Source organism: Lathamus discolor, chromosome 8 (genome assembly GCF_037157495.1).
Source record: "Lathamus discolor isolate bLatDis1 chromosome 8, bLatDis1.hap1, whole genome shotgun sequence".
NCBI classification, from domain to species: Eukaryota; Metazoa; Chordata; class Aves; order Psittaciformes; family Psittacidae; genus Lathamus; species Lathamus discolor.
This window is the reverse complement of record NC_088891.1, coordinates 22,729,474-22,743,979: the sequence shown is the minus strand read 5'-3', so window position 1 is coordinate 22,743,979 and position 14,506 is coordinate 22,729,474. Positions and strand designations below refer to the sequence as shown.

Below are 14,506 nucleotides of genomic sequence, written 5' to 3'. Positions count from 1 at the left end.
AACTTTAATGAGGTGTGTTGTCATTCTGGTTATACCAGAGAGGGACAAATCATGGCAACGTGATGGGGCTTGGCCTATGCTTACAGAGCCCTGTTCAACACCATCCAGCACCTTCAAAAGGAAAAAAATCTCTCTGGATCTGATGGCAGCGCAGCTACTCCAAGTACAGCAGCCCCAGTGACAAGTACAGGAGCTATCCAAACTTCGACTGCAACAGACAGCCCAGCTAATCCAACTCCAAGTACACCAGCCTCAATGACAAGTACAGTAGCTACCCAAACCCCAGCAACAAGTACAGTAGCTACTCAAGCCCCATCAACAAGTACAGCAGTTACCCAAACCCTTGCAACAGATACTGCAGAGGACCAATTTTTACCAATATTGGTTGCTCCTGTACTCAAGGGGAAAAGAAAAAAAAGACAAGAAAATGGACAAGATGAAGAAACAATGGCAATGAATTTTCCATCCGGGACAGCATCTGATCAGAAGTCAACATCACATGATGAAGAAGAAGAAGAAAAGGTGACTTCTCAACCACTGGACCTCAACTGAGTTACGGAATATGCAAAAAGACTTTACCTGTCAATCAGGGGAGCACATCATCACCTGGTTGCTCCGATGCTGGGACGATGGGGCTGATGGTCAGAAACTAGAAGGTGGAGAAGCCAAGCATCTGGGATCACTTGCTAGAGAAGGGGGAATTAACAAAACAACTGCAAAAGAGAAACAGTCCCTCAGCCTTTGGAGGAGGCTCTTGGCAGCTGTGAAAGAAAGGTTTCCATACAAGGATGATGTTATGAGTCGTTTGGCCAAGCGGACTACTCTAGAGAAAAGCATTCAATCTGTGAGAGAAATCAGGCATTGTAGAGATGATCTATCACATCAAGCCGAATAACGGGAATGTACCCATATGACATGAAGTCGAATGTACACGACCCATGTGGCGGAAATTTACACGGAATGCGCCATTATCATATGCCCATTCGTTGGCAACAGTAACCTGGAATGACATAGTACCCCTAACAGTGGATGAAATGATATATAAACTCCAAGAGTTCGAAGACAGTCTCACCCCTTCCATCATTTCAGCTGTGGAAAAGCTGTCCCAGGACCTCAGACAATTGAGAGATGATCTACCTGATCTATCCAGCTCCTCACGTGTACCAACATGCGTCTCAGCTATTAACAAAAGATGTCCTACTGTTTGAGAGAGAAGATACACAAGGAATACGCCACGGGCCACCCTATGGTTTTACCTGTGGGATCACAGAGAAGACATGACGAAGTGGGATGGAAAATTTGCCTCAGCTTTGGAGGAGCGGGTGCGTGAATTGAAGAGGAGAGCAAGGGTCAAGGCTGATCATCCCATGAAAGCTGCGGCTTCAAGTTTCTGGTGAGCAGGTTCCCAGATGGAGTGGAATAGCTGATTTTACTTCACCTCCTATGATAAAGACTAATCCCTGTCAACAAGGCGTAAGTGACCAATGTGATGACTATTAGAGGGGCCCTGCCTCCAGCCAGGTGAAGGCAGTGGACAGGCGGTTTTACTGGACTGTGTGGATCAGATGGCCTGGCACATCAGTCCCACAAAAGTATAAGGCTCTAGTAGATACCTGTGCACAGTGTACCCTGATGCCATCAAGTCGACAAAGGGTGGAACCCATCTGTGTTTCTGGAGTGACAAGTGTATCCCAAGAGTTGACTGTCCTGGAGACTAAAATCAGCCTGACTGGGAGGAAATGGCAAAAGCGCCCCATTGTGACTGGTCCAGAGAGTCCATGCATCCTTGGCATAGACTGCCTCAGGAGAGGGTACTTCAAAGACCCAAAAGGGTACCGATGGGCTTTTGGTACTGCTGCTTTGGAGACTGAGGAAATTGAGCAGCTGTCCACCTTGCCTGGTCTCTCAGAGGATTCTTCTGTTGTGGGGTTGCTGTAGGTCCAAGAACAATAAGTGCCTATCGCGACCACAACAGTGCACCGGCAGCAATATTGCACCAACTGAGACTCCCTGATTTACATCCATAAGCTGATCTGTAGACTGGAGAGTCAAGAAGTGATCAGTAGGACCTGCTCATCCTTTAATAGCCTCATATGGCCAGTGCAAAAGTCTAATGGAGAGTGGAGACTAATCATAGACTATCGTGGCCTGAATGAAGTCATACCACCATTGAGTGCTGCCCTACCGGACGTGCTAGAACTTCAGTATGAAATGGAGTCAAAGGCGGCCAAGTGGTATGCCACGATTGATATTGCCAATGCATTTTTCTCAACTCCTTTGGCAGCCAAGTGCAGGCCACAGTTCCCTTTTACTTGGAGGGGCATCCAGTACACTTGGAACTGACTGCCCCAGGGATGGAAACACAGCCTTACCATCTGCCATGGACGGATCCAGACTGCACTGGAACAAGGGCAAGCTCCAGAACACCCACAATACATTGATGACATTATCATGTGGGGCGATACAGCAGAAGAAGTCTTTGAGGAAAGGAGGAAAATAATCCAAACCCTGCTGAAAGCTGGTTTTTAGAATCATAGAATAGTTAGGGTTGGAAAAGACCTTAAGATCATCTAGTTCCAACCCCCCTGCCATAGGCAGGGACACCTCACTTGCCACCCAAGGCCTTGTCCAACCTGGCCTTGAACACTGCCAGGGATGGAGCGTTCACAACCTCTTTGGGCAACCCATTCCAGTGCCTCACCACCCTAACAGGAAGGAATTTCTTCCTTATATCCAGTCTAAACCTCCCCTGTTTAAGTTTGAACCCATTACCGTTTGTCCTGTCACTACCGTGCCTGACGAAGGGTCCCTCCCCAGCATCCCTATAGGCCCCCTTCAGATACTGGATATGGTTTTTTCCATAAAACGGAGTAAGGTCAAGGGACCTGCAAAGGAGATTCAATTTTTGGGAATAAAATGGCAAGATGGATGTCACCAGATCCCCACAGATGTGATCAAGATAATAGCAATGTCTCCAAGAACTAATAAGAGAGAAACACAATGCTACATGGAGTAAGTGGGCTGCACTAATTGCACAATGAGCTCGAATAGGAAATCCCAGTCATCCAGGAATTCTAGAAGTCATCATGGACTGGCCAGAGGGCAAAGATTTTGGAATGTCACCAGAGGAGGAGGTGATGCGTGCTGAAGTGTCCCCACCACATAACAAATTTTCAGAAAGTGAAAAACAGTATGCCTTGTTTACTGATGGGTCCTGCTGTATTGTAGGAAAGCATTGGAGACGGAAAGCAGCTGTACGGAGTCCTCAACGACAAGTTGCAGAAACTGCTGCAGGAGAGGGCAAATCGAGTCATTTTGCTGAGATGAAAGCCATCCAGCTGGCCCTGGACATTGCTAAATGAGAAAGGTGGCCATTACTTTATACTAACTCATGGATGGTGGCAAATGCCATGTGGGGGTGGTTGCAGCAATGGAAGCAGAGCAACTGGCAAGGCAGAGGTAAACCCATCTGGGCTGCTACACTGTGGCAAGATGTCGCTGCCCAGGTGCAGAACCTGGGGCTGAAGGTGTGCTACGTAAATGCTCATGTATCTTAGAGCTGGGCCACTGAGGAACACCAACCAGCAAGTGGATAAAGCTACGAAGATTGAAGTGGTCTGATGGATTTAAGATTGACAACATTGGCTCAGATGGACTTAAGTTTGGCAGCATAAGGGTGAATTATTTTTGTCCCGGTGGGCCCACGACACTCTGTATTGCTGTCACTCCTCACTTTCCCACATAGAAGTCTATTTGAGTACAACTTCTTAAGCTTCCACTCAAGGCTGTCTTGCCGCAAAGTGAGTAGAGCACAAATGCTTGGACTCTGTTCCCACAGCTGAAGAGCCAGGACAGAAAGCTGCTGCTGGACCTCTTCTAAAGACAGTGAGCTCCACAACGGTGCCAGCTGGATTGCTGTCACTCCTCTCTTTCCCACCTAAAAGTCCATTTGATTCCGACATTTCTGGCACCTGCTCTTGGCAGTCCTGCACCAGAGTGAGTATAGCATGAATGTTTGGCCTCTGCTCCCACAGCCAAAGAGCCAGGACAGAAAGCTGCTGCTGGGCCTCTTCAGGAAACAGTAAGCTTTGCAAACATGCCACCAGCATTGCTGTTGCTCCTCCCTTTTGCACATAGAAGTTCCTTTAAGTCCAACTGCTGAAGAGTTAATTGAGTCCATTTAAGTTTATTTGGGTCTATTGAATTCCATTTCAATTTACTAAAGCCTATTCCAGCCTATTAAAGTTATTCCTTTGGGGGTGCTTGGGGTGGGCTTGGGACATTTGTGAATCCTTTTAAGGCAATTTGGTGGGAGTTTGGGCTGGGTTTTGATATTTGGGGGCTATTCAAGCTGGTTTTGGCTGAGTTTCGTGCAATTCAGGCTGATTTGGTGGCATTCAAGGGCAGTTTGGGGCACTTTGAGCTGGATGTGGGTAATTTGGGCACATTAGGGGAACTTGAGGTGAGTTTGGGAACAGTTTGGGCAGAATTCTGTAGGACACTTTCTATAGGACGGGGCCCGCTGTGGTCAAATCAATGTAGGGGTTTTAATCAGGTCCGACCTTCCCTGCATGCTCCAGCCTCTGGAGGTGCCACAGGCTTCAATCAGGCCTGATCCCGCCTCTTCGCACTGCAGGGGAAGTTCAGGCTAGATCTTAGGCAGAAGTCTTTCCCTGGGAGAGTGGTGGGACACTGGCACAGGTGGGTCGGAGAAGCTGTGGCTGCCCATCCCTGGCGGTGTTCAAGAATCTCTTGCCTTTTTCCTGTGCACACTGCAGGGCCCAAAGCTGGTGGTGCTGTTCGCCAAAGTGAGCAGGTTGCGGTGCACGGAAGCCACAGGGAGACCGTCCTAGGCAAATTCCTTTTGGTCATTCACTGTCTCCAAAGGCACTGAGCGCCCGCATTTGAAGGCCCAGTCAAGGTCTCCTTCCCTAACACATTGCTCCCTGACCTTGTTCTTTGAACCCATGTCTTTGCTGCTTTTCTTATATCAAAACACCTGTAATCTTAGCTTCACCAGGTGATAATGAGGAACTAGGAACCAGGATCCCCTTATTAGGCAGTAGAATTCAGGTGATGCCCCAGAGTGAACAGAGGCTCTTAAGCCTTAGCAGTTGGACTGAAAAAAAAATAAAATAATCGAGTCATTATTTCTCTGGACACACAGGAACCAAACACATGATTTCTAAACCTCTCTTCATTCATGGAATTGTGGATTGTTCCAGGTCACATTGAAAGATTTACAATTCCCTGGCAAACTGTAAGTCAAAAGGACATTATGAAGGGCCTTGCTCCTCAAATATTCTTCTTTGCTCTTATCTCGCACAGGATCTTCCAACCTAAAAGTGCCATGGGATTTAGCTCTTTGACACAGAAATGCTTCTAATTAACAGATTTCACTGCCCGTGTCCTGGAGTTCAGGGGTTTAGTATACCTGGAGATCCATGCTCTCAATAGCCAAAGGATAGAGAGACAAGTTGTGTTTTGGGATTCTAAGTCTCAGTTTATCTCCTATTTCAGCTTGATCACACAGGTCTCAGGAGAGGTCACTGCAGAGCTCAGACTATGTGCCTTTTCTATGATTTCATCTTAGAGAACACCTGCAATGCAACAAGAACCATGTCTCTAGGGCTGCTGAAGATATATCAGATACTTCGGCTCCCTCCTGATTTAGCAGATGCAAGACAGAAACAAGAGAAGGACTGTAGAGGTGGGTAAAAAATATCTTAGATTGACTGGAATTTCTCCCACAGTCACTGAGTTATCCTAAAGAAGCTGAGTTCAACTGAGTCTTATCAGTTTCTGTTGCTTCTGGAGCTCAAATATCACCATATTCCTATTAAAAATGTAGTATACTAGTTTACAATTCAGAATCAGTGACTATGAGATGAAGCTAATGCCAAAGTTATTTTCTGGTTTGGTTTTTTTCCTCAGAGTTACATGTTCCCTTCTGAACTTGTCATCCAATGTTTTCTAAGCTTTCAAAAGAGAGTGCACCATGATAAGTCATCTCTTTCATTCTAAGGTTTGTAACTATTGTATATGTCCAAACTTCAATACAAGGGGACTGAAAGTAGAATGAAACTATAAAACTAAAATCTTTCAGAGGTCAGCTTTTATTCTAACTTAACATGCACTTGACACAGATATCATACAAGGTTAATATCAAATAGGTGGGAGGTGGGTAAACAGACTTACAGGCTGATAGATAATTTGGGTGGAATATTTCCTCATTGTTTATCAAGTCATGTAAGATTTCAGCATCTGAAACACAGACACCTAACAAGCACAACTCTACAGATTTACGTACCAAGGGCTATCCATCATATCCACGCAAGATCCACAGGAGATCACCCTGTCTTCCTTGCATGGCAGATAATTGTTAGGGTGCACACGATCTGTCTTAAAGAGCAGCAGATGCTTTGCTTTAGGAGTGGAATTGTCTCTTTGAATTTCATGTAACCTACTGCTAACAACAGGTTGCAGTTTGGTTTGACTTTAAAAATGTACCATAGCCTTTCACTGTCACTGTTGTCACTGTCCTTACTGTTCCAAGATGAAACCCTCTGAAGAAGGGACCACTGGAAATAAAACTTCTTCAATTGTGTTTGTAATCCTGGGGTTTTCTCATCGTTCAGATATGCAAGTCATCTTCTTCATCCAATTTCTATGTATTTACTTCTTTACAGTGCTGGGAAACCTAACGATTCTTGTTATAGTTAAAATGGACACTGTCCTCCACACCCCTATGTACTTCTTCCTCAGGAACTTGTCATTTCTAGAGATCTGCTACACCTCTGCCACCCTGCTCAGAGTGCTGGTCAGTCTTTTCTCCACTGATACAACCATTGCTTTTGCAGGTTGTGCTGCACAGATGTATTTCTATTATTTGGGGCAACTGAGAGCGGACTATTAGCTGCTATGTCATACGACCGCAACCAAGCTGTATGCAACCCTCTGCATTACATGGATATTATGAATAAGAAAGTATGCATGCAGCTGGCTGCCTCTTCATGGATATGTGGCAATCTCGTGGCCCTTGGATATACTACATTTATCTTCTCTTTGCCCTTCTGTGGGTCCAATGTCATTAACCATTTCTTCTGTGAGATCCAGCCAGTGCTGATGCTTCTTTGTGGGGACACTTACTGGAATGAGCTACAGATCAGTCTTGCTGCTGTCTTTGTCATCCTGATGCCTTTTCTGCTCATTTTGGTGTCCTATGGCCTCATCATTTCCTCCATCCTAAAAATTGGTTCTGCCAAAGAAAGGTAAAAAGTATTCTTCACTTGCCTCTTGCATCTCACTGTAGTGATACTATTCTATGGGACAGCTGTGTTCATCTATATACATCCCAAATCCAGCTATTCCCTGGATGTGGACAAGGTGCTCTCTCTGTGGTGACCTCTATATTGAACCCTATTATCTACAGCCTTAGGAATACGGAGGTGAAAGGAGCTCTCTTTAAAATAAGAATGTAACTATTTCACTCCAACTTCTAGCTCAGTTCTCCTGAGATAAACAACTATCCACAAATATCTCACTTCAGAAAAAGCACCAGCACATTGCCAGGGGGATATAGGAATTATCAGTGACAGGACTTTAGGATAGGTCCTGAGTTCACCTGAGTTCAAAAAACAGAGATATCTAACAGCAGTATATGGTGGCATTTGAAGTGCATAGCCTTCAACTGCCATTATAGAACATATGCATATCCATTAAGTTACAGTTGCCACATTAAGATCTTGGATACAATAAAAAGTCTCATGCTCCCAGGCGGGCATATACCCTTAGGCACAGGAATTACTCCACAAATGTCTCTGTAGAGGGACCTTGACAGGCTTGAGAAGCAGACCCATGTGAACCTCATGAAGTTCAGCAAGGTCCTGCACTTATCAGTACAGACTAGGGCAGGAATTAACTGAGAGCAGCCCTGAAGCACTTAGGAATACTGATGCTTGAAAAATTGGATATGCGCAGGTGCTATGCACTTGCAGGAAGAAATGTTTTATGGTGAGAGTGGTGAGACACTGAAAAAGTTGCCCAGAGAAGCTGTGGATGCCCCATCTTTGAAAGTGTTCAAAGTTGGGTTGGATGGGGCTTTAAGCAAACTGATCGAGCGAAAGATGTTCCTGTCCACAGCAGGGGGTTGGAACTAGATGATATTTAAGGTCCCCTCCAACACGAATCATTCTGTGATTCTATAAAACAAGTTAATCTGACTGGCTCAGATGTGTGGATTCAGGGGCACCTACTGCCACCTGAAATACCCTGTGACATTTCAGCCATCCACATGGTCTTGGAAATATGACACAGGACATAGAGAAGATGTTGCCTTCTGTAGCAAGTGGCTCAGGAGCGTGCAGGATGCCAGTGAACATCTCCAATTGCATAGACACCTGTTACTAGGTACATGGGCCATGGACAGTGGAGTCTACTGAGTGACAAGCGACCAAATGCATGTATCTATAAGCAAAGGACTCAGTCTCTGGACTCTAGTGACTCACTGTCTGTCTACTCTCATACAGACATCTAGTGTCATTTGAAATGCCGTATGGTTTTGGAGCTGAACTCCCAATTATGATTTAGGAGGTCATAGATATGCCATAGTATCATCATTGGGCTAACATAGATGTCTCTGTCATCTCTGACAGATGCAGGAGGAAGTCCTGGATACCCCTGAGCATCTCAAATAGCACTAAACATGTATTTTCGATTAAACAAATCAAGCTCCAAATCTTTGGGAGATTAATGGGAGCATGAACACCTAACTTACTTAGAGACACCTATATAAATGTGATTGGGAAAAGTAACAAATCCTGCCCCTAAATTGTAGGGACTTACATATAGATGAAATTAACTCCACCCATGCGGTAGGGAGATTAAACCCACCTTCAGCCCATCCTCTAATGTTGCAAGACAACATTTTATACCATCAGACTCCACCTCTCAAATTTCACTTTCTGGTGAGAGTTCCTGTACCAACACAGTTCTTCTTAAAAAATGTTAAGTGTTGTGTGATATAACCATAGAAGGCATTGATCTCCACCAAAATTTATACTGAGATAGCTACCATGCTTTACATTTGTGTAACATATTAAAGTCTTTTTAAAGGAGAAAGGAATGGAAGGGCAGAAAACATTTTCTTCCTGTTTTAAACAGCTAATAATTTTCATTACATATGTCACTTGAGTTGTTTCAGAGGTCATAAACTCTCCTAAAGATGTATCTGAATTGTGTCTTATTTACATTCTTGTATTCTTTATTGCCTTATAATGGTAATCTGAATTGTTTAAAGTAGTTTTAACTTTCTGAACTCTGTTTTTCCAAATAACTTTCTCAAATTACTCCCAGTGAAAAGTCTGAGAATCAAAAACTTTTTTGCTGACTTCCTGTGAGTATTTTCTGATAATTCCACACTTCTTCCTCACTATGATTTTACTTTAACTATTTGAGAAATATTTCAGATTTTTAAGGTAAAAGGCACTTAAGCAGACTATCATTCATCATTATTAAAAGTATAAAACTTCTTCAAAACACTATACTGCTTCAATCTACATTTTAGTCTTTACATATATGCCATACATAATGTATAAAAATGAAAAATATGTCAACTTCTTAATTTTCATTAAATAATTACAGTTTTCTCTTTTGAAGGTAAAATATTATTTTCAGATAATCTAAATCTTTTCACATGTCTTTTAGTATCATAGAATAGTTATGGTTGTAAAGGACTTTAAGATCATCAAGTTTCAATCCCCACTGCCATGGGCAGGGACACCTCACACTAAACCATGTCACCCAAGGATCTGCCCAACCTGGCCGGGGTTGGAGCATTCACAACTTCCTTGGGGAACCCATTCCAGTGCCTCACCACCCCCACAGTAAAGAATTTCTCCCTTATATCTAACCTAAACTTCCCCTTTTTGAGTTTTAACCCATTACCCCTCACCCTACCATACAGTCCTTAATGAAGAATTGCTCTCCAGCATCCTTATAGGCCCCCTTCAGATACTGAAAGGCTGCTTTGAGGTCTCCACACAGCCTTCTTTTCTCCAGGCTGAACAGCCCTAACTTTCTCAGTCTGTCTTCATACGAGAGCTGCTCCACAGCCCTGATCATCCTCGTGGCCCTCCTCTGGACTTGTTCGAACAGTTCCATGTCCTTTTTTATGTTGAGGACACCAGATCTGTACACAATACTCCAAGTGATGTCTCACAAGAGCAGAGCAGAGGGTCAGGATCACCTCCTTCGACCCGCTGGTCACATTTGCTTTGATGCAGCCCAGTGTACAGTTGGCTTTCTGGGCTGCAAGTGCACACCGAAGCTGGCTCATGTTAATTTCTCATCAACCAACACCCCCAAGTCCTTCTCTGCAGGGCACCTCTGAATCTCTGAGGGTGTGCCTGGGATTGCTCCGATCCAGGTGTAGGACTTCATATTCTGCTTGGTTAAACTTCATAAGGTTCTCATCAGCCCACCTCACAAGCGTGTCAAAGTCCCTCTGGATGGCATTCCTTCCCTCCAGCGTATCAAACTAACCACACAGCTTGGTGTCATCGGCAGACTTGCTGAGGGTGCACTCAATCCCACTGTCCATGTTGCCAACAAAGATTCAATCAAGACTGATTCCAACACCAATCCCTGGGGGACATCACTCGTTACTGTTTTCCAACTGGACATTGAGCCGTTGACCACAACCCTTTGTGTGTGACCATTCAGCCAGTTTTTTATCCATTTGCAGGCAGGTGTCCCTGGCACAGCCCATGGTCAACGTTTCCCAGAGTCAAGCCACAGGGTGCTCCCAAAGGGAAAGAAAAGGCCTCCCTGGATGGCCAAAATCAGTGCGCTCTTACTTGTATTTACACTGTTTCAGCACAGGAAGGTTTTTTGAGCATTCAACTGGAAAATCAAACATGCAAGTAGGTGTAAGGCAGGTACCATTTCTGGAAGGAATAATGATTTTGCACACTCCCCAGGGCTAGGGTATTCCACCAGATTTACATGGAAAATGAGCAGAACATCACAATGAAAGAGAATCTCTAGAAATTTCCCGAAGTTGTTTTAGTTGGGTTGGGTTAGGTTACATTTGGTTAGGTTTGGTCTGGTTTGGTTTGGTTTGATTTGGTTTGGTAGGGTGGGAGGAGAAGTGGAAGGAAGACGTTTTCTGCTTCAGACATCATCTGCCAAATTCACACAGGTACAGCTCTGACTAGCTTTGCTGTGCTGACCACATCTGCTAAGTCCATCTTTGGATGCAATGTCTCACTTTCTGAGTCTGGGTAGTGCGTGGCAGCCACCAAAACCAAGTATGCAACACCTTCCCAAGAGGGCAGAACATAAGCAAGGCTCCTTCCAGCTGAATGCATGATACTGTTGTCTGCCTGAAGATCACAGGAACAGGGACTTTGCAAGTAGTCCTGGGAAGGCAGAAGTAAAATGCTTTCCAGGGCATATCATGTTGCATTGCCTTCTGTTATCTTTTCCAGGTGGTTCCCAGTGCAAGAAAGACAGTGAATGCTAGTCTTTACTCCTCTGAGCTTAGTCCTGTCTGTGGAGATGCAGTTTTCAAAGTTATCCTGTCATCATTGCATGGTGTTTGGTGTTGCCATGCTTTCCTAAAGTCAGTTTCCTAAAGCAAACGTATCACATAGCCAAGCTGTCCCCTGAACCAGGACTTGAACACTGGATTTTCACACTTAGAAGGTAGATTTCAATTCAAAATTAGGGAAAAAAATTTACTATGAGGGTGGTGAGGTGCTGGCACATGTTGCCCAGAAAAGCTGTGGCTGCTCCATCCCTGACAGTGTTCAAGGCCAGGTTGGACATGGCTTGGAGCAACCTGCTCTAGTGGAAGGTGTCCCTGCACGTAAATACATGTCCTGCAGTGTCCCTGCAGTAAATACCGCAGCATTGCAGGCCATTAGGGAAAGACATATAGCTGGAGATTACATATCATGATAACGAATGAATTTGGCCTTCAGTACCTAAAGCAAACTCAATGAGAGACAGATACTCCATTGACTGCCCAGAAGAGCTATCTGCGCAGAGTGGACTTTTCAAAACCCAGATGGAAGCAAAGCACACACATGGTAACAAGTCAGGTGCTATTTCCTGAATACACACACTTCTTGTATGTATATTCACACACTTTTTCTGCATATGCTGAAGTAAAGGGGAAAACGGGCATTCTCTATGCCATAGTGACCCAATTGAGATATTGACCATTGTCAATAATACAGCACATTATTTGCACATATTAGCACAAATGCTAAGAAGCTGAGCTCCAGAAGAAAAAACACAGTGGTTATTCCGGAAAATTGAGACCATCTTGCTGTCTTTAAAAGGAAGCCAGAAGCAAGGGCATGTATGCTGGCCTTTTGCTGGACTCACTTCCTTCTTCAGAACAAGCAGTGAAGTGGGATTGATGTACTAGCATGAAGCTTTCAGAGTATTTTTTTTTCTCTCGTGAATCAGAACTTAAAAAAAAAAAAGAAAAAAAAAAGAGAGAACATCAGCTCTCATGACCTGACTCTGGCTGATGCTGCAGATGCTTTTCTTGATAACACTGGGATTAAGTGCTGATATAATTGATTTGAAAACAGTGGTTGGCTGAGGATCCAAGTCACACATGCCTTGGGCACCAAAGAGCTTGCCAGCCTGCCTATCTGCTCAGAATCTAACATTTTCTCTTAATGAAAAATCAGCTTAAGCTGAGATCTGAGAAGGCCGAATCCTGAGTGCTTTATCCCTGCACAGAACATGCTGAATTTTGTTTTGGCTAGTGAAGGCATGAGTCTGAGATGCTGCTTTCTCTGAGCCTTCAAAGCAGGATCTTTGGCATAACAGTCTGAAACACCACCAAATGAAGGCTCTGATACATGAGGAAAGGCTGTGATGCCTACGTCCAAGTAGGGTAGTACCTCTTCCCAGGGCAGCATCACAATTATAAGAAAAGGGATCTCAGTTTTCCTCTCAAGGATTTCCTCTCATTTGCCAGCCCACCAAGAAACACTATAGAATCATAGAATGGTTTGGGCTGGAAAGGAACTGAAGATTCCAGTTCCAACCTCATTGCCATGGGACACCTCACGCTAGACCATGCTGCCCAAGGCTGTGTCCAGCCTGGCCTTGATCACTGTCAAGGATGGAACATTTACCACTTCTCTGAGCAACCTGTGCTAGTGCCTCACCACCCTCACAGTGAATAACTTCTTCCTTTTATCTACCCGAACTTCCCCTATTTAAGTTTAAAACCATCACCCCTTGTCCAATCACTCCAGTCCCGGATGAAGAGTCCCTCCCCAGCACACTTATAGGCCCCTTTTAGATACTGTAAGGCTACAATGAGGTCCCCACGCAGCTTCTCCTCTCCAGGCTGAACAGCCCCAGATTTCTCAGCTTGTCTCATATGGGTGGTGCTCGAGCCCCCTGATTGTCCTAGTGGCCTTCTCTGGTCTTGCTTGAACTTGTAATGGATGAAAACAAAACTGAAACTTGATCCCTGCTCATGAGCATGAGAAACAGAGAATGTTTTTGTCCTGGGTTTACCAGGAGCCGTTTTGCTCCTTCTTAGTAACTGGTGCAAGCTCTGTGTTTTGACTTCCAGCCTGGGCAGAGAGCTGATAATACCGATTGTTTTTAATTGTTGCTAGGTAATGTTTATTCTGGCCAAGGACTCTGTGAGTCTCATGCTCTGCTGGGGACGAGGGAGGCCGGGAGGAAGCAGAGACAGGACACCTGACCCGAACTAGCCAAGGAGGTATTCCATACCATAGCACGTCATGCCTGGAGGGGGGAACTGGAAGTTACCCGGAAGGGGCAGGCTCTGGCTCTTCGGGGGGGGGGTCGAACTCGTTCGGCGGTGGTATCGTATTCTCTTGTTATTTTCTCTTATCAATATTATCATTTGTGGTAGCAGCAGTGGTTTGTGTTATACCTTAGTTACTGGGCTGTTCTTATCTCAACCCATGGGAGTTACATTCTCCTGATTTTCCTCCCCATCCCTCCGGGAGTGGGGAGGGTCGGGGGGGGGGGGTGTGAGTGGACGACCTGTGTGGATTGGTTTAAACCACGACAGTTCTTTTTGGTGCCCAACGTGGGGCCCGAAGGGTTGAGATAACGACGGAGATGATCAGATTAATAGTCTTCACAGTGCTGATTTATTGGCTCTCAAAGTTGTTTCTCTTGCTCTCAGCGCTTCAGAATGTAGTACATTACATAGAGCCGGTATTCCCTGTGTTCGTGTTTATCAAGTGTGGGGCTTGGGCTAAGGTTTTTGTTTCACTGTACTTTATGGCAATGGCTTGTAATACGGGTGGGCTCCAGCAGCAGGGAGAGATGGATGTGGCCGTGGACTTGTACCGGGCCGTCCCGCTGCTCTTCAGCGCCCTGGCCCTTGTCCTCGCCTCCGTCTTTGTGAAGCTGCGGGGAGCCGAGGGGGAGCGGCCCCGGGAGCCGGCGGCGGCCGAAGCGGCCCGGGAGAGCGGCCCCGGGGACCAGGCGG

At 45.2% G+C, this 14,506-nt stretch overlaps 1 protein-coding gene across 1 annotated transcript; it reads left to right on the top strand.

Moving 5' to 3' along the window:
• The first annotated feature begins 6,921 nt into the window (after positions 1–6,921).
• On the top strand, positions 6,922–7,481 carry LOC136019157 (olfactory receptor 10C1-like). The gene is given in 2 exon segments (XM_065689054.1): positions 6,922–7,384; positions 7,387–7,481. Coding segments are annotated over 2 exon segments (558 nt in total).
• The last annotated feature ends 7,025 nt before the right edge of the window (positions 7,482–14,506 follow it).